The sequence below is a fragment of the Hydra viridissima genome, unplaced genomic scaffold (assembly GCF_058129835.1).
Source record: "Hydra viridissima isolate aposymbiotic clone 2 unplaced genomic scaffold, HvirCarnegie_v1 scaffold_9, whole genome shotgun sequence".
Classification (NCBI taxonomy): Eukaryota; Metazoa; Cnidaria; class Hydrozoa; order Anthoathecata; family Hydridae; genus Hydra; species Hydra viridissima.
In genome coordinates, this window is record NW_028324308.1 from 5,926,624 (window position 1) to 5,951,860 (window position 25,237).

The 25,237-nt window shown below is 29.1% G+C and overlaps 6 protein-coding genes and 1 pseudogene across 9 annotated transcripts in view; 5 read left to right on the top strand and 2 right to left on the bottom strand.

The window, feature by feature from the left end:
• The window catches only part of LOC145185579 (RAC-gamma serine/threonine-protein kinase-like), a 385,494-nt gene that overhangs the window by 27,183 nt on the left and 333,074 nt on the right, over nt 1-25,237 (top strand). The window lies entirely within an intron of this gene.
• Nucleotides 1-25,237, top strand: part of LOC145186156 (cilia- and flagella-associated protein 65-like) — a 259,850-nt gene that overhangs the window by 27,183 nt on the left and 207,430 nt on the right. The gene's annotated exons all lie outside the window — the stretch shown is intronic.
• The window catches only part of LOC149883742 (torsin-1A-like), a 78,875-nt pseudogene that overhangs the window by 27,176 nt on the left and 26,462 nt on the right, over nt 1-25,237 (top strand). The window lies entirely within an intron of this gene.
• Nucleotides 1-25,237, top strand: part of LOC145185156 (uncharacterized) — a 216,225-nt gene that overhangs the window by 27,174 nt on the left and 163,814 nt on the right. The gene's annotated exons all lie outside the window — the stretch shown is intronic.
• The window catches only part of LOC145186157 (prohibitin-2-like), a 227,685-nt gene that overhangs the window by 27,081 nt on the left and 175,367 nt on the right, over nt 1-25,237 (top strand). The gene's annotated exons all lie outside the window — the stretch shown is intronic.
• LOC145186041 (uncharacterized) lies at nt 251-24,850 on the bottom strand. Its single transcript, XM_090098629.1, has 11 exons — nt 24,583-24,850; nt 24,191-24,236; nt 23,884-23,988; nt 16,033-16,065; nt 15,392-15,892; nt 5,093-5,107; nt 4,867-5,027; nt 4,380-4,425; nt 1,683-1,787; nt 1,215-1,247; nt 251-859 (listed from the first exon to the last, which is right to left on the bottom strand). Exons 1-11 carry the CDS (start codon nt 24,741-24,743, stop codon nt 359-361), a joined length of 1,707 nt encoding a protein of 568 aa, XP_089954755.1. The 5' UTR covers nt 24,744-24,850; the 3' UTR covers nt 251-358.
• Nucleotides 16,703-19,444, bottom strand: LOC149883743 (uncharacterized). Its single transcript, XM_090099075.1, has 2 exons — nt 17,521-19,444; nt 16,703-17,349 (listed from the first exon to the last, which is right to left on the bottom strand). Exons 1-2 carry the CDS (start codon nt 19,174-19,176, stop codon nt 16,807-16,809), a joined length of 2,199 nt encoding a protein of 732 aa, XP_089955201.1. The 5' UTR covers nt 19,177-19,444; the 3' UTR covers nt 16,703-16,806.

Sequence of the window (25,237 nt, forward strand, 5' to 3'; positions counted from 1 at the left end):
AACAAAATCACAAATGGCGGCTAAAATCACCACATTTGATGGTACCATAATCGTAGCAATTGTTACGATTTTGCTGTTGAATACTCATGTAAAGCATTTTTCTTTTAATTTTACTCCAATTAAAACAAGCTAAATGATACTTATTAAATACGTTAACTATACAAATATACATTCTTTAACATGATCTTCATAGAAGTTTGTCACATTTTTTATGATTGATTTTTTAAACTTTTAATTATATCCACAGAAATCCTGTTTTAGAAGTATTTATATCTTTGAAATAATTCAATTAAAATATATACACAGTAATATAACAACCTTTAAATAAAAATTTCACAATCTCAGGTTCAGTTATTAATCAAAGCATTTTACAGCCAAGTGTTACCCTGTCATTGATAATATATTCTTTTAATTTTGGCGTATTTAGAAAATCCTCTGTACCGGTGTATTCTGTAGCAAAAGTTGAAAATGGCTCTGTTAAATCAAATATTACATCATTAGCACCACTCTGGTGTGCGCAGTAAAACAAAACGCTAATTTCATCCCTCGGTTCTTTATCTTCATAAATACCATGCTGTATCTTTAAAAACAGCCCAATGCGACCAAGCCTTGGGCCAAACCACTCAAGTCGAAGTTCACAAAGGTAGCCTCTCAAATAAAACTTCGGGCTGAGATAGCAATCAGCATTCCTGACAGAACTGTAATTCCAAATAGTCCATTGAAAGTATTTCCGATTGAAGTCTTCAATTCTTTGTAACCTTCTCAACGCTTCATCTAATCGATTAGATAACTGGTGGACTTGTTGCTTTAATGCTTCATTATCACTCTTGCATTTTAAAAGTTCTTGACTTTCATCAAACTTAACCAAAGAAAAACACAAAACTGAAACTAAAGTTGTTAAATGGTAACAAATACATCTCATTAAAATTAAACTGAAAAAGAGAAACTTGATGTTCTTAATGTAGAAATAGCTAACTCTTCTCTGTTGACAACACAAACAATTATTTTAACACAGTAATATAAATAGAATCATTTATATAATTATTAATCATTAAATAGAATTATTTTAATTTAAACTTAAAAAGTTTGTTCTTGGCTCAATCAAATAACTAAATAGTTTTTTTTTGGAGAATAAATTCAATTTGATTAATTTTTCTCATATTTACTTAAAATTATTTTGATTTATTTTTCTCTGGTTTTATTAACTTCCTTACCTTTTTTTTGAACAAACATTTGGAGACATGGTTCTAAAGAAAATTTGCATGGGAATGCATTAACTTAACAACATTTTAATTGTCATTTTATAAGAAAAAATACACAGACTGATGTTCTGGGTTTTTAGGAATTAAACGAATAATATTTCAGTGAACTTAAATAAGTCTGGATAAAATGATATTTTAAAAAGATAATATACATTAAGAAAAAATATATATGTATGTAAATTCTTTGAATCAAGGTTTGCTAGTAATTCCTGAGAACTCATTAATGACCTCCTTTGAAAACAGATTAAATTAACAACTCTCCAAATTTTATTATATTTTAAGTACCTCTAAAAACCTTTACAATTTTTTTTTCTTTCACACAAATTTTCTTTGAAATGTAGAATCTTATGATCAGGCTGTGTATTTTAAAGTTTAAGGAAACAGAATAGCAGAGCCATAAAATACTGTCACACTTTACACCTCATATTCTTTTAGTGGATTCACCCATTCACAGCCATTTCTTGAGTAGCAACATCGAACTTTTAAATTGAGGATATATCTCTTCACTCCTTGGTCACGAAAACTCTTTAGGAATAAAATAAAAATAAATAAATAAAGAGTACTTTAAATTTAGAAGATCAAAACATTTCTGAAAATTGATATTTTAAAACAAAAACAAGTAGAAATATATGTTTTATGTTTAAATGATTATGGTGTGCTATCTTTTAATCACATTTTTAACCCTTCTTTGAACAATGATAGAAATATCATCATAACATTTAATGAACGAAAAAAAAAAAAAAAAAAATCAGAACAAGTGTACTGAAATTTTTTTGTTACTGCCAACTTTTATACAGATCATTACATGAAAATAAGATACCTGTCAAAAGAAAGCAGACTCTCATTCATTAAAATGTTTCGAAGTTGTCACTCGGCTGTTTGTTGTGTTTAGAAAAAATCCATAATTTCTTGAATATATTTTTATAAGTTAACAGAAGTCTTTTTATGATCAAAATTCATGAGAGAAAATAAGGCTTGTTAGAATGTTTCTATTATTTTCTGCACAACTTGTATCGAATAATGTAAAAATTATTCTCAAAACTATGTGACAGAAATGCTCATCACCATGCAGTAGCTCCACTTCTGATGTATTACAAAAATATTTTTATCTATCTGTTGCCCTCTCTATTCCCTTAATAGAACATACGGAAGCAACAAATCTCAATCAATAATTTCCCATCAATAAACATGCATAAACCAACCTGTTACAATATTGAAATATACTAAATAATACAATACAACAGCAATTAAAATGAGAAATCAGTCTCTCACTCTCCATCAGGGTGACCACAACCAGAATCCTATTTTATTTGATGACTTTGATTTGTTACTTTTACAAATCAAGAAATTTAGCAGTTATAATGGTAAGCTTTATATTTATATTTACTTTATGTTTGTATATTGTTTTGTAGAAAAATTTAGGAGAGGGGGAAATTGAAGATTACTTGAAGCGTTTAGAAAAAGGCTGGCTATCAGAAGATGCCCTTGATGTTGATGATTCCAATGATGAATACCACTAATTAAATGAAATTGTAAGGATCTTGCAAGACAACAATGATGAGGAGGAAGATGATGTCATTGATCCCTCTCTTGTAGAAGAGGTCACCAAGGAAGATCCAAAACTTCTCATTAATCTATTTCTACCAATATGACAAGCTTTTTATTTGAAAAAAGAAAATATGGTGAAATATGAACATGGCTTTTGATAAAAAAAAAGTTTACTTTCTTATGAAGTTCTTCAGCTTTGGATGAAATATCACAACTAGAAACCCATATCAATGTTTCACACACTTCTTCACAAAAGAGCTTATAAATAGATCGATGGAGCAAACAAATTTGCATTTCAGCAAAAGTAATCTTAATAAGCCTGTAGACCATCCAGAACATGACAGGTTCCAAAAATCTGACCTGTAATTATAATTGCAACAGTACAAATGGACCAAAGGCTTTGTGTGAATGAACAGATGTGTGCAACTAAAGTAGAACACTTTCTGAAAAAATATCTACCCATTAAGCCCCACAAATGGAGTTGCTGAGAATGATAAACCATATTATATATTTTGACAATTTTTACACTTTGTTACCATCAGTTTACTTATTGACACAACAAGGAAATTAGACTGTGGGAACTGTACAACAAAACAGTATTCCAAAGAATAAATTACCAGAATGTAAAAATCTCAATAAAAAATCAGTGCCCAGGGGTAGTCATGAAGAGAGTATCTATGCTAAATGGTGTTGATGAGTTTTGTATTGTGGAAGGATAATAAGATAGTAACTCTGCTATCCAGCTATGCTAGAACACTCCCTGTAACTGAAGTCTTGAGGTATGATTGATTGAAAAAATCAGTATACCTTGTCCATTTATTGTCCAAGAGTATAACAAACATATGAGAGGAGTAGATTTAATGGATAGCCAAATTCTAAAAAGTGGTACTTGCATATTTTTTTCCGTTTGTTGGACTTTGAGGAATTATAATCAAAAAGAAAAAAAAGTAGGTGGATCAATCCAGTGCAAATACCCTAAATGTAAAGGGTATTCTACAATATCATGCAGCAAATGTGGGATTAATTTGTGTCTCAATATGAATGATTTTTTTTTTTTGTTTAATTATCACCATGAATAAAACTTGAAAACATCTACTTCTTTTATATAAATATGTAATACAACCAATATGTTTTGTGAACTAATCTTACTATGTAAATTTGTACGATGATAGAAATCACACAGTTTTTGTGATTACTTCTTATACACTTGTCCTGATATGTTTTTAATCAATTTTCCTTCAATCTAGAACCTAAATTATATCACTGATTTATTTTGCAAAAAAAAAAAAATCATGCAAAGAAGGGTTAATTGATTCTTAGTATTACTTTTAATCTTAATTTTATCATTTTCTAAGTTAATTTTATAACCAGTTAACTTCTCTTTTTTTTTTCTTAATAGACAAGGTCATAAAGTTATCTTAAGTAAAAAAATATGCTATTTTTTAAAATATAAACAATCCAGAAATTGTAAAATTAATGTATTATTAAATTAAGGTAATTCAGAATTTGTAGAATTAAGTTATAAAATGTTCAGTCTCTTCAAAATTTACATAGAAACATAAAAACCACCTTTGCAACATCAATTATTTGCTGGTCAAGTGGACATCGATTAGAACTAAACAAAAATAGTTAAATAAACTAAAAATAAGATATTTCCCAAAACTGACTACAAAATTAAAATGGTTGAAAGCTAATTGTATGTGTAACTGTTAGATAGAGTAATTACAAATTTGAAAATGCAGAATATTTGAACCGATTTAGATGACCTATTGTGTAAAAAAATAATTAAATAAGCTCTTTAACAGGAGAGCCTGTGTAAAAATTTATGAGATCCATCTAAAATCAATTTGTTGCTTTGCAGTACCTGCACCCATCAATGAGTGAGTAGTAGGTATGCAGCTGCTGAAGGTCCAAAAAAAAAAAGGAGTAATTTGGAGATTGTTTGCTTAAAATTATTTTGTTAAACAAATTAAAATTATATATAAAATACCACAACAATATATATTGTAAACTTTTTTAAAAAATAATACAGTAATCGATATTTTTTTAAAAAAACCTATTAGTGGAGTTGGTTAGTTGGCTGAAACATGTATAGCAAAATCTATGGCCACACTGCTCAAGTTGAACAGGGTCTTTTAAAACAGACAAGCAAACACAGCAATCAAATTCTTTTGATACTGGATCCACAAAATCAAGATCATATCCACCACTTGCCATTCATTAGAGAACTATTATTCAAAAATAGTTTAAAACAGCTTAGATTTTAGAAATAAAAGACCTACAGTTACACAAAAAACCTAAAATTAAAAAAAAAAAAGAAAAAAAAAGCTTCATAACCTTTGTTATTTTATTCCTAATTGACTCAGCAGGCAGGCCTCCTTTTGAGCCTAAAATGGAATGCCATCCAGAGTCTGAATATTCGCTTTGCGTATTTTTCGGTCCCACACGTAACTTATATTGTTCTTCCGATAAAATACGATTAAATTGTTACTAGCGGAGAAATCTTTTTTTATCCCTGCTTTAGTACCCTGAGATTATTTTATACCGTTAATAATTTTAGTAGAGGTTAAATACCCCACACTTACATTTATTTTAATATGAAGTACTTGAAGTGAATAAAACTAGTGAATATCCAATCACAGTTGTATCAACTTATAGTTAAAGAAAAACCAAGATAAATTTAAAAGATAAATTTAAGAAAGAATTTTAGAAAATTTAAGAAGATAAATTTAAAACTTCTAACATATATTTCAATATATGAACCCCTTGCAGAAAAAAATAAAAAAAAAAAATTCCCCTCAATAGTTTCAGAATATATATATATATATATATATATATATATATATATATATATATATATATATATATATATATATATATATATATATATATATATATATATATATATATATATATATATATATACAGTGCTTCCAGAAAGTATTAGCGCACTCGTAATTTTTTTATTATGGACAACTTCAAATCAATATAAATTGTAAAGTAATTTAAATTTTGAACTAATTTTTTTTTTTAATGAAAGGTAAAAGTAATGAAATTAAATTATAATGTCAAATATTGTCAACCTGCTTGTTTTTTTATGAGTTAATTAGAAGTTTAATGATTACTCGGAAAAATTTCTGAAATTAAGCGTGCAAAAGTATTAGCGCACTCATTTAAAATGTATTAGCACACTCGTTTAATTCCTTTGAGAAAAACTTTTTTGGTTAATTTTTGTTAAAAACTCTCTGCTGATTAATAATAGTCAATAAAAAAATATAAGAGGAATAAATTGAAGTGGCGGAAAATCATTTGAAATACAGCTAGTTAAAACTTTAAAATTGCAACAACAAAAATTGAAACAAAGTGGCAAGTTGTTGGCCTGAACAAAAGTGGTCTCAGCAATCGAGAAATCGGACGTCAACTTGATATCTGTGAATGCAGCGTTAGAACGACGCTCAAAAATTATAATGAGTTTGGAACAGTCAAAGACAAAAGTCGCTCTGGTCGTCCCAAAAAAATGTCAGAAAGGGACGAAAATAAAGCAGTTATGCTCGCTAGACGCAACCCAAACATGAGCATAGCCGAAATCGACTCAGACCTGAATACAGCGTTGGGTGCACATCAAGTTAGCCGATCAACAATTAGCAAGCTTATGAAGAAAAAACACCTCTATTCATACCTTGCAACAAAGAAGCCACTATTAAGCATCAAAGACCGTCTCAAGCGTAGAAAATGGTGCAAAGAGAGAGCTGCATGGACTGTAGAGCAATGGAGAAAAGTAATTTTCTCGGACGAGTCAAATTTTGAAATTATTAATCGCAAGAAAAGGGTTGTTGCGAGGAGATACAAAAACGAAAAATATAATCCTTGTTTTATCATGTCAAAAGTTTAAGGAGGAGGAGGTTCAATTGGCATTTGGGGCTACATTGCTGGATCTAGCAATGGACTGGCGCATCTTTACACTGATCGCCTTAATCAACATCGATATAGAGAGCTATTAGAAGATTATTTAAAGCCATCAATAGACGTTTTCAAGGCTGACTCCACCTGGCAGTTTCAACAAGATAACGCTCCTTGCCACACAGCACGCTCAATAAAGCAATACATGGAAGAAAAACGGTTGAATCTAATGCCTTGGCCCGCTCGCTCACCTGATTTAAATCCTATTGAAAATCTTTGGAGTTGGATGGACTGCAAATTACAAAAAAGCAAGCCCACTAACTTGGTGCAGCTCAAAACGCAAATCCAAGAGTTGTGGAACACCGTGCCACAAGAACTAATCGGAAAACTTATAGATTCTATGCCGCGTAGAGTCTTGGCATGCCTTAAAAACAAAGGTGGTCACATAAAGTATTAAACTTTCTTAGAATCTTTGAAAAACTGTAAGTGCGCTAATACTTTTGCACGCTTAATTTCAGACATTTTTCCGAGTAGTCATTAAACTTCTAATTAACTCATAAAAAAAACTAGCAGGTTGACAATATTTGACATTATAATTTAATTTCATTGCTTTTACCTTTCATTTAAAAAAAAAATTAGTTCAAAATTTAAATTACTTTACAATTTATATTGATTTGAAGTTGTCCATAATAAAAAAATTACGAGTGCGCTAATACTTTCTGGAAGCACTGTATATATATATATATATATATATATATATATATATATATATATATATATATATATATATATATATATATATATATATATATATATATATATATATATATACACTGTTAAAAATTTCCGTTAAAAAACGGAAAAATATTCTGTTACTTGCAGGGAAAGTATCCGTATATCCATGTATTGGATGTACAGATACATTATGTACGGAAATTTTCCGTATCTGCGGCCAAATTTTCAAATACGGAAGTTTCCGTTGTATTAATAACTGCAGTTATAATCAACATGTTAAACCGCCATAAGTGATGATTTTTCAAACTTATATTTGGGTACACATTTAGCTTCAAAAAGAAATAGAAATATTTATAAAAGTTGACAATTGCATCTTCTTCTTCTGCGATTATTTACTGAAAAATTTGTAATGCTTTTATCAAAAGTTGGATTTCATTCTAGATATAATATTTATAACATAACTTTTTATGAAATATATTAATATTATATATTAATTTATATAAATATTATATATATATATATATATATATATATATATATATATATATATATATATATATATATATATATATATATATATATATATATATATATATATATATATATATATATATATATATATATATACTGATGTATTATCAACTCCAGGGATATTAAATTAATTATTTTTAATTATTTTGTGTTTAGCAAAAATATTAGTAATAAAGAGAGATATAGTGGTTTTGTAACAATTTTTAGCTTAAGCAAGAAAAAGTTAATTTTCAAACATTCTTAGAATAATGAAATATTATTTCATAAATTTAGTTTTTTTTTAGCGATGATTTAGGACCAGATGGGTTAAAGTTATTAATTTTCTGTTATAAAATATTCATTTTTCATTATATTATAATATATAACAATAGTATATAAAATAAGTAAAATAACTTAGTATAAAAAATTTAAAATTTTATTTTTTAAATGGTTTTATAATAAATCAAAATAAATTTTTATTAAAGATTAGAAAAGAACATTTAGATTGTTAAAATGTTTATTAGAATGAATAATTGTTATTAGAGTTAAAATAGAGTTTTAAACTTTTTCTTAATTTATCTGCTGCTCAAAAAATCATCGTATTATTTGGTAGGTAAATTTAGTAATTGATTATTAGAATTTGATTTCAAAGAAGTTCTAAAGATTTTTATTTACTTAATAATATAAAAAAATCTAATTTTCTAATTTTAATTTAAATCTAATTTAGTACTGGCACCAACAATGGTAAAAAATTGACCTTCGCTAAATCAGTCATATAGAGTAACAACTTTAAAGTAATCAATCATTGCACACAATGAGTTTTTTTTTAAATTTATTACTTTATTAAATATTAAAATGTTTCCTTACTCAAAAACTTATGCATTTTTATTTTTAGTTGATTCAAAATGGATAAGAAAGGAAATACTATATTTTTTTTGCATTTGAGTTGATTTATTTATATTTTACGAAACTAATATATATATATTAGATAAAAATAAATTTTTATGTACTGTGGGGTGCAAAAAAAAGCCACACTGATATTTTTTCTTGATTTCAAGTATAAATTGTATAATCAAGCAAAACAAAAAAAATTGGATGTGGCAGTGAAAAATTCAGGAAAGAAGAGGTATGCATATATATAAACTAATATTTATATAACAAAAATCATTAGAGATACAGAATAATATGGGCACATTTAATATTTTAGAAAACAGCGAACGGATATAGAAATTGGACGAATTATTGAAGCTGCTGACCGAGGAGAGTCTCATAGAAGCTATGTAGAGCGTTTTAAACTCCACTATTAGCAGATTGGTGAAGAAATATAAACAAAATGGTACAACTGAAAGCTCTATTGGATCAGGGAGAAAACCTAAAACTTCAAAAAAGGAAGATCGCTACATTCTTAATGTTGTCAAAAAAGATTGTAAAATCACATGTAGTGAGATAAAACTAGATTTGAACCTTACTAATATCTCAAAGTGGATAATATCTCATCGAATAAAAGTATCAGGTGAATTTTTTTCTGGAAAGCAAATAAAAAAACCATTTGTTAGTGAAATCAATCGCAAAAAAAGATTAAAGTGGTGCATTGAGCACAAAGATTGGACATGTGAACAATAGGCTAAAGTTATTTGGAGCGACGGGTCTCCTTTCATCTTGTTTTATAATGGTCGACCTCACTGTTGGAAATTAATTGGGGAAAATTCAACCCCCAAACATGAAACGCAACCATTAAACATGACAAAAAGGTCAATGTGTGGGGTTGTTTTAGTGCACACAAAGTTGGACAACTTTACCGGGTGAAAGACACCATGGACCAGCATTTGTATCACAAAATCTTAGTTAATCAACTTGGACCAAGTATAAAAGAATTTTTTCCTAATGGTGACTACATCTTTCAACAGGATAACGATCCCAAACATACAGCACGGTTGAATAAGAGATATCTAGAATCTAAATTGATACCAGTTATGTCTTGGCCAGCACAGTCTCCTGATTTAAATCCAATTGAAAACCTATAGTCTATATTGGATAAAAAGTTGAAAGATCGTAGGGCAACAAATGAAGATAAACTGTTCCAAACTCTTCTTGTTGGTTGGAATGCTTTGCCAAATGACTTATTAAAAAGGCATGTAGATAGTATGCCTTCTAGATGCGCAGAAGTCATAAAAAACAAAGTGTGGCCAATTAAGTACTTATACAACTAAAACTTGAAAAATACTTCACAAATCCTAATTTCTTTTTATTATATGCAATATAGAATAATGTCAAAAGCATTTCTATCAATTGTCTTATATCACTTTTATTATATGAGTTTGAGACATTTTTTATTGCTTTTTTTTTATTAAAAAATTGAGTGTGGCTTTTTTTTTGCACCCCACTGTAAATTTATATAGGATTATGTAATATATTTATATTATTATGTACTAATACTTTATTAACTATTTTTTTTATTTGAAGTTGTTTATTTACAAATTGATTATTTAATCACGGAAAATTTAATATTTTATTGTAAATCAAAAATGATTTGTTTTAGATAATATTTTCGATAACATTCAATCTATTTTACATTTAAAATGTTCACTTTTTAAATTTTCATATGAACAACATTCCTTTCATTTACGAAAACTATACGGCAGTTGAGTTGCCACAACCTTTCTGTTGTTTAACGGGGAAAACGCATTGATTTTCAACGGAAATTTCAGTTTATATGCGGAAAATTTCCGGCAGCTACGATGACAAAACCTCCCGTTATTTAACGGAAATAAACGGAAAAAACCCATTGTATTTAAACGGAAATATCCGTTTATTTACAGAATTTCCGTTTACATGTGATGGGTTTTTCCGTAAAATAACGGGAAGTTTTGTCATCGTAGCTGCCGGAAATTTTCCGTAGAAAACGCGATATTTTTTTAACAGTGTATATATATCTTTTTAAACTACTTGATGTTTGTGGAAGAGAAGTGGATGTGGGCTCCTCGCTTCTTGACAAATTTTTTTCTAATTCCGGCTGGAAGGTCTTTTTTTCTTTACATAAATTTTCCCACCTTATCTGTGTATTTTATAAGTGGGAACTACTTCTTTTTACTTTGGAAGAAAGACGGAATGAGCACGAAACGCGTGATAGCAAGAAGTTAAAAAAAAAAAAAATGTGGTGCTTTAAATGAGCAATTTGATTTGTCAAGCTCAATCTTCTTTATAAGTACATATATATTTGTTGCAGCTTACCCAGCAGATATCAAGATCACTCTAATCAATTTATATATCTATTTAGATATTACTTTTTCCCTTAAATAAATCTTCTTTCTTTTTTAGCTTTTTGAATTTGAAAAAGTAATTAGTTCATATTTCTTAGTTTAATATAAAACAAACAAAAAAAAAAGTTATAACTTTTGTAATTTTTACTTTACTGCTATCAGTTCTTTACTGCTGACGTGTTGTTATTATAGTTAAATAGTGTAAAAGTATTCGAGAATAAAAAATAAAAACCAAACTTTAAAAGACATTGTCACTACTTGCCCCCGATGCAACAAGCCCCGATTTCTCCCAAAGTTATGTGCATGTTAGAAAAGGTTATGAAAGCTGCCCTAATGATAAATTCTGAGTTACATTTACATTAAAGCGAAGTTTTCTGAAAAGTTTCCATTTATTCATTTAAAGTCTATTGCATATTTTGAAACCTTTTTATGAACTTACTAAGTTTATGAGTTTTGATGTTTGTAGTTTGTCAACAGAAGTTCCAAATATATGTACTTTACAAAGGTTTTTTATCAAAAGTTGATCAAAAAGATGATACAGTTCAAATAACAAAACATCTTTTAGCATCTTTAAATAAGAGATTCTTTTTCTTAAGATAATCTAGATATTACAAATGATGAGAGATGATGTTTTATCCACCATTGTTGATCCTCGCTACAAGCTGAAATTTCTTCCTATTGATAAAAGAGAGCGAGCAAGATCAATGCTATTAGAGGCTGTAGTGAAAAATCAAAGAAATAAAAATGAACTTTCATCAGAATTTATTAATATTGCTACTAGTTCTAATCATTTAACACCAAAAGCCAAAAAAAAAAAAAGAAAGTTGATTTGACAGAGAATAACTTTGGTACTTACTTTTTTAGAACTTGTGGAATATGATGGAAATGGAGGTAAGAACTTTTTTCTGTTTGTAAGAAAATTTACAGCAGCCTTGTCGTTTAATAGTTATTTGCCAAAACTAAATAAGAATATCAATTTTTATTTTTATTATTATTATTATAATAAAAATTCATTCAATTATTATTTTATAATGACATGTTACTGTATATTGTAAATAACTGATTTAAGTGTTATATCTATTTAATACTTCTAAAAGTTTTGTAAGTTGTTTATGAAAATTGCTTTGTCGATTTTATCTTATTTCATGAAATATAGTTACAAAATTCGTATTTTGTAATTTCATTTGTAATAATTTTTCACAAAATGATGGTCATATAAATTCAGATCAAGTCTCCCTTGTACAAGCTGCTCAAGAAGTTGATGTTTTCTTTAATCAATCTATTATTGATAAAAACAATGATCGGCTTTAAATTATTGGAAATATGAAGAAAAGTTTTCACTGCTAAAAAATTTAGCCCTCAAATTATTAGCACCACCAGCATCTTCTGTATTTTCAGAGTGATTGTTTTCTGAATATGGAAATATTTATGAGAAAAAGCGATCAAGGCTGTTACCTCAACGCCGAGAAACGTTGTTATTTATACCAGGGCTGTGGAGTCGGTAAGCTGCTGTTCCGACTCCGACTCCGACTCCTTGATTTTATCATGGACCGACTCCGACTCCGACTCCGACTCCCGACTCCGACTCCGACTCCTTCATAAGTAACCAATTTGTAACAACAAATAGTTGTTTGTTTTACTACAGTTATTTGTTTGTAACAACAAATAACTGTAGTAAAATGTTAACATTGGCTATTTCATCACTATGATACAAATAATCCAACCACTTAGTGCTTTAAACAATATTTATAAGAAAACAATTTCTGAACAAACAACTTTTCTGAACTCTTGTTATGCAATAAACTCTTATGCAGTCGCTAATAACATTATGAATTTGTCAAAATCATGTTTGAAATATTGTCAGTTGGACAATATTTCAAACATGAAAGAACTTATTCTTCTTTAAGTTCATATTCTTTAAGAATCTTTTCTACTAAGACCTGGAGAAATTCGCTGGTGTGATTAGTTTTGGCGTCTTTTACTGCCAATGTCTTGGTAACTGCTTCATTTTTTTCAAAAAAGAATTAAACATTGATTTCAAAATAGTTCACTCTGTTAAGAAACACAAAGCGTCCCTTGAGACATTCATTAAGTTCTTCTTTTTGTTTAACAGCTTCTTTAATCACTAATTTTCTAATATTCTCTCTCTCCAGAGAAACAAAGTTAATTGAATACTTACAGTCTTTCTGTTTGTGGAGCAACTCTTTGGTGCTTGGTGGTGGCACGCCTAGCTTTCTACTAAGAATATGTAGCACAGTGCCAGACAATTTAAGTCGGGAGTTAGGGGATCATGAAGTTATATAGTTTAAGGGAAGGTAGAGGAGAGCGCAAGGGAGGTGATATATGATTCTCAGTGATAAGCAGCAAAATACCCTATTGCTTATAACAGTTTTAAAGGCCTAAAAATAACATGTCAAACTCCTTGTCCTCCAGTTGTTGCAAACTACAATTCCCATTGTGTCTGGATATCCTACAGCTTTCAGACCATCCTGGGACTTGTAGTTTTGTAACATCTATAAAATCCTTATGAAAATTATGAAACTTTGAAAGACTTTTTTTAAACCGGAGTCGGTACAATTTTTCCGACTCCGACTCCGACTCCAGCCAAAATGAGCTCCGACTCCGACTCCACGACTCCGACTCCACAGCCCTGATTTATACATCATAATGCAAATAAATTTATTAACGAGTGATAAAATCTGTAATTCTTGTGTACAGTTAGTTCTTAACTCAATTTGAACGATATTTCATTGAATCATTTTTAAAATTCAATTTAGAGTAATTAATTATTAGATTATTTAAAAAGATAAATGACAGAACCTAGAACACATTAAAGTTTGTGTTTTAGGTTCTGTCATTCTGTTTTTTACCAAATGGTTTGATCATGGCTAAATTGTGCATCTTTAAGACTGAATCAATAGCTTATACAATTTTTTTCTTATTATTGATTAACATTGATTAACAACACATCCGGTATAACCAACCGGATTATTTTATTATCCGGCAGGATACCGGATAATATACAAATCCTACCGGATAACCTATCCGGGACACCCCTAATTTATATTTAAAAAATACCAAAACACTTTTCTTTTCATTCATAAGAGGAGTAATAAATTAATTGATTGCAATCGGAATAGCGTCTAGCTGCCAATTATTTTAGCAATTAAAAAATTAATATTTGACATAGAAAATTAGTTAGTGTCAATTGATTTAGCATACAAAACAAATAAAATCAACATAAATCTAGCATATTACAAGTAGTCATAATTGATTGTTCAAAGTGTGAAGATAAAGTGTAAAGATGACGAAGATTTTTGAATCGAAAACATCATGGCCAGCTTTGAGAAGAAAAAATGATTTTCAAAATTTAAGGAAAATAGGAAAATGCAATCAATACATACTTTAAAAATTTTGTTTTTGGTTTTCGCTGTTAATATTAATAAAAGATAATCTGAAATTTATATTTTTGTCTTTTCATATTAATGGTAGCAACCTTTTGATGTGATTTTTGTAATGGGATTCAAATTTCATAATTAGACCTTTTTGCGGGTTAATCATTTAATTAACTTATTTGACATAGAGATTTTGGCATATTACTTTAATCAATATGGACATTGGTATATGTCGATGTCATTTTATATTGTGCTTATTTTGACATTTTTCATTTTCAAATATAATATGTCAGTTATCGTATTTTCTGGTTGCTAGCGCTGACTTGTTGCCGCATTCCGTAGAAATTTTTATAATGATTCTTACTGAAAATATAACAAATATTTTCAAGAACTTCATAACTTAAATTAAATAATAATATTCTAAAATCCAACAACAACAACAAAAATGTTTTTTAAAGGTTCTCAGTTACTAAAATATTATTAAGATTCGAACAACTAATTTTCACTTTGTTTTAAGCAACACGTTGTTTTTTTTTATTTTTTATTTTTAAATAAAAATTTGAAACAAAAAAATTCTTTCCAATATAAGTCAAAATATATATTAAATCTTTCGTATTTTATAATTTTTCGTATTTGAGAAAAAAAAAATTAAGAAATATTAGTAATATAAGGAATTGTAATAAAAAGAGGTATTAAAGCATTTAGGAAATTTACATATGTATAAGATTTAAAATTTTCAGCGAGACAACAAATATTTACCTAGATAAACACTTACTTAAACATGCAGTTTACATATAAATGTAATCGCATTGTTGATAATAAACTCTTTCAACTTTGGTCCTTCTAAAAAATTGTGAGTTCCCATGAAGTCATTTAATAATTCGACCTCGAACGTTTGATTATCAATGCCATTACGATGATTACACAAAAGTGTCACTTTTATATTCTTTACTAACTGATGAGAGGCATGTTTAGCATATAAACCGATGCGACCTGCATTACTACCATACCACTTTAACAATAACTGGCAAGGATGACCTTTTAAAAAAAATGTTGGACTAAAACGGTCTCCTAACTTTACGATTCTATAATAATTATCAATGGTCCACTCATAGTAATCCTGCTGTAAACCCTCAATTCTGTCTAACCTAGCAATCGTAGCCTCCAATCGGTTGGTCAGGTCAATTATCTTCTTCGACTGAAGATCATATTGCTTTTTTAACTTTAAATATTCTTCAGAGTTCTTAACGCAGGCAGCTTTAAGATCTGATATAGTTTGATTCTAAGACACACAGAAATTAGAGCCATTTATAGAATATTTCTCAAAAACAAAAGATTAAAAAATGTAAATAAATTCTCAAAATCCATGTGGAATAAACCAAAAAAAAAGGATAACTTTTAAGTATTTTACAATATCTTTACCTGAATGCCAAAAGAACAGTTGGAGATATGCCTCTAAAATTGAATAAAGATAATTATTGTCTTATTTCATTATATCTTTTTATGTAGAAAAACTATTTTTCATGATTGTGCATATATATATATGTATATATATATATGTATATATATATATGTATTTATATATATGTATATATATATATGTATATATATATATATATATATATATATATATATATATATATATATATATATATATATATATATATATATATATATATATACATATATATATATATATATATTAGGGCTGTCCAAAAAAAATTTTTTTTTCAGATTTGATTGCATAGTTGTTTATTTTGTGCCATTTGACATAGTAATTGACTGTGCAAAAAATCTTTCCAATCAGATAATGTTTAGGGGGTGCTCAATGACCATAAAGTTTTACGAAAAATGTGAAAAACATGGAAAAAGTAACAAAATTCCACAAATTTCTAAAACCCGGTTAATTAGATTTTTCAGATTTGATCAGTTTTAATTATCTCTAAATATTAAATTCTGAATACAAATTACAATCCACATCCACTTTAGACTGGTTTATTAGCAGAGAAATTAATGAAATAAAATACTGCAATACGACTAAAGTTCTGCGGTTTTTGTTATATCAGAATTTTTCCAAAATAAAACACTAGGATTTTTGACTCTTTGTCATTGATTAAAATACGAATTATAAACAAAAAAACATATGAGCAATTAACATTTAATTATCGTAATGTTATAGTTCGTGCAATGTTAATGCTAGCGAGGACTATAACTCTTCAGAGTACACTTTCTGGCATCTGGCACTCGCTTTCTGTGATCCTCAACCACCTGAATTAACCTCTGCATTTCAGATTCATTCCTTGTAATCGATTCATTAAACATCGACATTAAAGCCACAGATCGTTCGGCAGCATCATTTACTACTTTCAATGAATATACTAAATTTTTTCCTTCTTGGTATTCTGGGGAATCATTCCAGGTAGCTGGATCGTTGTTGAACAGAAAATCAATATCAACCTTTATTGACCGCAACGCACTTGCTGAAACTGATGTCACCAGCATGTCCAGAGATTTCTTCTCTAGACTTTCAATGTTCTTTAATTTGATCAACCTTTCAGACCAGTTCTCACCGTGAAATTTCATGTTGGAAATCATTTTTCGCTTCTCTTCCGTTTGAAGTTTGTTTGAAAACAAAGCTAGTGGGACCAATTCTGGTGAAAGGTACCACAAATGGTTTTGAAAGTTCTTGACTGCTGCTTCGGAAATCGTTTTATTCACAACTGCAAACTGCTTAAGTTGCTGAAACAGAAACAAGTCATTAACTGGAGCATCGCTGGCATTTGTGCATGATATCCAAGATTTTACATAAACCAGACTAGCAAATAAGCAAAATTCACAGAGATTTTTTTCCTCTTTTGTGGTCAACTTGAACTCTTCAAGAAATAAATAAATCTTAAAACAATAAATAACCTTGGCCATCCAGCGAGCCATGTGATAAGCACCAGGGATCTTGAAATGATAATTTTTCTCTTCTTGATCAGGCAGTTTTCCAAGTATTAACAGACAGAGATCCATGATTTCTTTGTAGTCATCCCTTGGCATTTTAACATGCAGGTTTTCTTTGAGGAATGCAATCACTTCATTTTGTAGTTCTTGCACCAGGGGTATTTTCATTCGAATGTCATCCAGAGGTTTAAAATTTCCTTGATTAACTTTGGGCCAATATTGCTGAAATCTCTGGAAAAGAGGTATGTTGGGACCAGATGATGGTCCAAATAGTGATCCAAACACTCCTGCTACTATGATCTCATGAACATGGTGTCTGCAAGCGAAATATAACAAATTTCTACCTATGTGTTTCTCTAGAACTACACATGCACCATTTTTGGAGCCAGTGTTAGAGGCTGTAGTATCAAAACTCATTCCAATAACATCACCAATTATGTCCCAGAAATTAAGCAGATGAATAACTGCTTTTGCTTGGGCTTCTCCAGTTCCAGCTGATAGTTTTGCTATTCCAAGTATTTTGTCAACATTGTGACCTGTCACACCTACAGATAGCCGGTCAACATTTGCTTTAGGGGCTGCAGAATTTGTACGATCTATCATCAGTTTGCCATCCCAGTGGACGATTAATGGTGGTTTGTCCAAATCGCAGAATTCAGTTCGAACAGTGGCTTCAATATTTGATCGATGATAGGTTCGTTTTCTACGGACTGTAGAACGTGACAATGATCCATCATCGAGGTTCTGTCCACCAGCCCTTGCAATTGCTGCTGCTAGTATAGTAAATTTTGTGTCAGATAGATTAATTCTGTCTAATGTTGATGAAACATCAGGCGAGTCAAGAATTGTATCTAAGATACATTGTCGTTTTGGAGTACTTGCTAAACTTGATTCAGCTGACCCTGAAGAACTTGCTTTACTGACTTGTTGTCTGTAATAAACAGGGATTTCTATCTCAAAATCTCTATCAACCATTTTGTCATTATCAACAGCATCGTTATCGTTGTCATCACTATAACTTTCGTCATGTAAAGGTTCAATAACAGGAACTATTGCACTCGCACCAGATTGTCTTTGCTCTTTTTTTAGCTTTCGTTCTCTCTCTGCTTGTTTCCTTGCTTCATTTCTTTCTTCTAATTTTGAAAGTTCTTTGTCCTCTCCAAACATCACCATTTTTCTCTGACATCTCTGATCCAATAAAAATTCTTTATCTTCTTCAATTCTGATCATGGTTTCAGCATCCTTGTGGGCAATGTCAAAAAGTAGGCCAATGGTGTCTGTAAATGATTTCTCTCTCGATTTCTGAGAATCTGACAATCTGGATTTATTTTTTTTTATTAATTTAAATTCCTGGACTAAAGTTTTCAACTTTAAGACTACATTCGGATGAAATGTTGTCGGAATACGGGCTTTATTCCAAATAATAATCAGTTCATCAACAGTTGTTTTAAGACTTTCAGGCACTGACTTTTTGGTTGAATTAAGATGATAAAAAAATGTTTTTAAAACATCAGATGTTAAGGGAAGAACTTTATCTGGAAGATTTGGCTCTGGTTGTCCAATTAAAAAGATTTTGGTTTGAAGTCGTGTAGAGATAGCAACACGAGATGATGCTGCCATTTCAATGATAACTGAAATATTATGAGAAAATCAAAACTCAATACCATATTATACAAACTTATCATTCAGTTGTTGGTTTATGCAGCTGCAGCAATATATTATAATAATTATTACTAAAGAAATTAAATAAATATTTTCAAATTAGAAATTATTATTATCTGCACTTAATAACAAACAATACACTACCAGACTACCATGCTAGTTTTCTGTAATAGGTTACTAAGGTTAGGTACTATCAAAATATTAATACATTTGTTGTCAAACTGAAATTCCAAATAAAAATAATATTTATACTTGTAAACCTTTTTATTCTGTTTGAACAAATTCTAAATTGAGTTAAATAATAGTATTAAAATTATGAATACAAATTTTAACAAAATGATATAAACACAGTTGTTTTAAACACTAGCAGACATTTTTTAGTCTGGTGCCCTGATGACAGTTAATCTGCTGCACTTTAATTAATCTATATAGCACGCAATCAGACAATATTTCAGTGGAAAAAATCTAACTAACCAGGTTCTAGAAATTTTTGGAACTTTGGAACTTTTTACACGTTTTTGACGTTTTTCGTAAAACTTTATGGTCATTGAGCACCCCCTAAACATTATCTGATTGGAAAGATTTTTTGCACAGTCAATTACTATGTCAAATGGCACAAAATAAACAACTATGCATTCAAAAATTTTTTTCCTGTGTTCACATGAACAGCCCTAATATATATATATATATATATATATATATATATATATATATATATATATATATATATATATATATATATATATATATATATGTATCCACAATCCTAGATAGTTAATAATATTGTAATAGCAAATTCGAAAAAAGCAAACTTAACTAGAGACCACAGAGGTTATTTCTTAAAAAATTAACCATTTAAAGAAAATAAAATTAAAAGATTTAATTTAGTACACTAAGTATATTAAATATAAATTATTAAAAAGGATTTTGAGATGAAATTGCAAGTTTATTTTTCTATAGTACACTGGACCAAATTAACAAACAGGCTCAAATTTGTGGCACAAAAATGTAACCTTTTATCAAAGTATTCGGTCTGTAGTTATTGAAATATGCATGAATTGCTTTTATACATTTTGAGATAAAAAATATTTCAGAAAAAAGTAGTAAAGATTGTTGATTTTTTTGCTGGTTTTTAGATTTCCGCAAATAGGTAAGAATAATGATAAACTAAACATATTAATATGTTAAATTATTAAAAAAAACTAATTCTTAATATTTAAATAAAAGAAAAGACAACCAGATTTCATGGTTGGACAAAAAGTTTAAAATAGTTGTTAAAGTTTTCAAATTTTTGAAAATGTAATAGTAAGGTTTCAGACATAATGTGTGAACACAAACATTCAAAAAAGTCTCATGAAAAAAATACTCAGATTTGTATTATCTCAAAGAAAGATTTAGATGTTTACTTTTTTATTTCACTATGGAATCAAGAAGTTGCTTTTCATAATATGGATAACTCAGAATTCTGATAGCCTTTTGAAGTTCAAAGTTTCCCAGCTTGGTATTAACACAACAGTAATTAGAGTAGAACTTAGGGTATGACCAAAAGAGATTATGACCAAAAAAGAATTACCCATTTTGGGTAATCCATGAAATGAAAAGGTTCACAAACCTACTTAATAAGTCAGTGAACTATTATAGCAGAAATGATAAACCTATGAAGCTCAAAGCTGAAAACTGATAAAAAAATATAATGATAAGAATATAATGCTCATAGCTTGAAATACCCTTTAGAACATTTTTTTTTGTTAACTTTATAATTTTACTGCTCTTTGTTTATGCACTTTTATATTCCATAAGATTTTTTTTTGAAAGTTTTAAATATATTTTTTTTTAGGGTGCCGATTATGCTGTTACACTGGGATGAAAAATTATGTTTGGCTTTACTTGGGCTGTAGAAGATTAACAAATTAACTTTTTAAATTTTGGACTACAAACATATTGGGTGGTCCACAAAACATATGGGAAAAAAATTTGAAGCTAGAAACCTGAACACCCTCTAAGTTTGTTAGACTTATCAATAAAATCATTTTTTAAAATTTTAGCTCACTGTCGGAGCCAGAAAATGATGCTCAAAGATTTTTGTTTTTTTTACTTTATGTCTATAAATCAAACACAAAGCAATTTAACTCAAAATGAACCAGTAAGATATAACTGCGTGTTATATGAACAAAGGGATTTTGAATACTCTCAGTTGAAAACTACTTAAAAAATTGCTTTGATTAATCAGTATTTAGGCATTCGAAAGGAAGACTAGCGAGACTATGAAAGCAGTGATCATGTTCGCACAACAACATTGAAATAGCAATTATTGACAAATGTTGTATTAAAGCTGAATGCTTGAACTTTATCAGTGAAATTCTTTGACTGTACAAAATAACTTATTGCCATTGATTAATTATGACCTGTCCTAAAGACTAATTTAGGAACACTAATGAGCTTATCCAGATCTTCACCTAAAACAAGCACAGATAGTCAATATCTCACCAAAAATCTCAAAATGTATTTTCTCATCCTAGTTAAGCACAGTGGAAGATCAGGTACAAATTCAGACATAATTGCTTTAGCATGCTCTTTCCTGGCTTTCTTGCAAACTCTATGGATGGTATTTCACCAAAGTGAAAGAAGGATTACAACAAAAAGTTACAGCAATTGGGACCTTAAGCCTCATTACTTCAAAATCAGAGATTTTATTTCTGTCCAAGACAATTCACACAAGTAGTAAACAGTTTATCTGTAGTAGTCTTGATGAATTGGTTTGTCATATTCTGGTTTGGTGTTTTCAGTACTGCTGGTTTAAAGTCTTCATTGAAATTGTTAAAACTTGAGTATGGAAAAGTTCCTGTTTCATCTGGTGGATTAAGTTCTAAAGATCCTGATGCTAATGCAATTATTACATTGATGTTGCTGTTCTTCAGCCTTAAATTGTTCCAGAGGTATCTTTTTTTTGTCTGCTCACCAAACCCTTTTTTTCTGTGGCTATGTATATTTTTCTTTTACCTCTCTGATTAAGCAGGAAATAGCAATCTTCACTTAACCTAATCAAATAGTACAAGTATTGAACTGAATAATTTGTTTCTTTCACTGCTGTGTTTCAGATATGCCAGCTTTGCTTTGTTAAGTGCCGTCAACTAGAATGCAGTTTTTCTAGTTTGTTAATCACATGTTCCTTAAGGATTATTGAAACTATTGCCTTGGACCAAACCAGTGACACTTCTTCTGTTGTAAGATACTCGAATTGCAAACCAATTTTGATTCAACAATGTGCTGAGGAAATCTCTGAAGTACTTGCTCATTGTAGGTAGCTCTTTTAGTCTTGACAATTACTCCAGATCCCATGTAAGGTATACAATACTTTTCAAATGAGTTACAACAATCTTTACAGTCAATACCTTAGTAGAAAACCTAAAACATTTAAATAAAATCTATTTAAAGGATTGAGCCTAGTATGCTGTTAACTAAGCATCCAAACAAACAATGTGAAACAAAAACATATCTGGATGCACTGATGCAAATCAAGGATGACTAATTGAATTGCACCTGTATATTATTGCCACTATATTGCTTCTAAATTCAGAAATTTAATTACGTATTTAATATACCACAAAAGATCTTTATCTGCAAATATTTAATGGCTGCCAAAATGGAAGTACTATACATTTTCATCATTAAGGAAAAAGATATAAGCAACTTACTTATGTACAATGTACACATATAAGCACATATATATTATGATAATAATTGCATTTCTAAAAAAGAAAAATATAATCCACAAATTGAATAATTGAGAATCAAAGTGTTATTCATCAACAAAAGTTGTACTGATACTTACAGCTGATAGGACTAAAAGGTAATACATAGTACACCATTAAACACTGCTTCCTAGTAAATAAACAGATAGATATAGAAGTCTAACAATCTAGAGGGTGCCTGACCTTTAAATTTAACTTTATTTTTTGAACCACCCTATTAGGATTTGCGTTAGAACAAGATAAGAGATTGGAAGGAAGAGATTTCAAAAGTTAAAAAAAAGAAGCCACCCTAATAAACCTAATAAAAAAGTAACTAATAACTAAAAGATTTCTGAATGTCCTATAACAACCAAGTTTACAATTTTTCAATAAGACAATCAACCTTGAACAACTGGAACAAGCATCAACTCTTGGTTAGAATTAACGCTTATTCCAGTTGTTAAGACAAATAATTTAAGTTATAGTTGAGCTTAAACTGGATTGAAAGCCTTCAGTCATAGTTAGATAACCAACTATTAAAGACATGAATTTGGTGTAGAGCTGGAGATGTTCACTAAAAAGGACTTATAACAGACTCCTAAACAAATTAAACAAAATTTTGTCAATTAGGAATCTTGTGGAGTCAATAAATGTTAAAAAACAACAATTTTACAATGTTCCTTGACTGTGTGGCAATATTGCATATATGATTCATATAAAGAGTACAAAATTAGTAAACAAATATGATATATAACATGCATATAAAACATAACCTAGCAATAAAGAAAACATAAAAAATTAACATGCAAATTAATAAACTTAAAATTATTAAAATGACATAAAATTCTACAGATAATATATACAATTTACATAAAATAAATGTATTAGTGTAAAAATAAATAAAACTTCTTTTTATAAAAATAAACTCATCTACCTCATACTCTCTTAACTGATTGATCCATGAGCAACCATTTGTAGAATAACAACAACGAACTCTTAAGTTAAGTATAGATCGCTTTATTCCTTGGTCACGGAAGCTCTTACAATAAAAAATTCTTCATTTAAGCCTTCTTTATTTAAGCCTTCAAATAAATATGAGGCTTAAATAAATAGATACAAAAATTTAGCAAACAAAGTAAAAATAAATATGAGGTATGCTTAAATAAATAGATACAAAAATTTAACAAACAAAGTAAAAAAAAAGTCAACAACATAAAATGCTTTAGAAGAATTCACCAAACCTTTGAGACATTTATAACCTGCTGATCAAGAGGACAATTAATAGAACTAAATAAAATGTTAAACAACATAAGTAAGTGCCAGACTAGATTGTGAAGAAACATACTACAAGATATTAGAAATTAATTTTTAACAAATTATTGAGAAAAGCTTTTTGAACTATTATAACTATTAAGATATTTAAACTTCATGGTGCAGATTATCTATTTTTAAATAAGAAAGTAGATCACAGAAGGTCTTTTGAATAGTCCCTACAAGGCAATATTGTATTTTTATCATTGTCTTGCAATGGACAATACCTGTAAAAAAGTTTAGTAGAGCACAATTTTTAACTATAAACTAACATAACAGTTTCTATAAATATGGTCTTTAAGCTTAAATCTACAAACTGCACCTTTTGCAAGAGTTAGTCAGTTTATCAAAACACGAGGAGCAAAATCGATGGCCACATTCTTCAAGTTGAATAGGATCCTTTAAAACAAGTAAACATACAGAGCAATTAAACTCTTCCGAAACTGGATCAATAAAATCGACATCATATCCACCACAAGCCATATTTTAACTTAATCAAAAATCAGTTTTAAGTCAAGATTAGCTTTATTTTAAAAAATTGCCCAGAATCAAAGAATTTCTGGCGCTAATCCACTTTCTCCCCCCCCCCCCCCTAATTTTATGATTGATTCTGATAGAGAATTTTATGCTGATTAAGATTCGTATAAAAACATGGGTCTCAAAATCAACGGAAAGTGCTCTAATCTGATGTTGAAAGTACAAAAATATACCACAAATCGCTAATATTCGCCATCTTGAAAAGTGATTTTTTTTTGTTTAAAAGTTATCCTTTCAAAGTATCAACAGCCTGGTTTTTATTTTTTATATAAAAGATTTCGAATAAAAGAACAAAGAACCGGTGCGTTAAGTTCATAATCAGGTGTATTGACCGCATTTTTTTTCTCTTAGCAGGTAATGAAATTCTATCTAATTCGTCTATATTAGCCATTCCAGACGATTTTTTTATAATTCAAATAAACATATACAATGATTCTTAC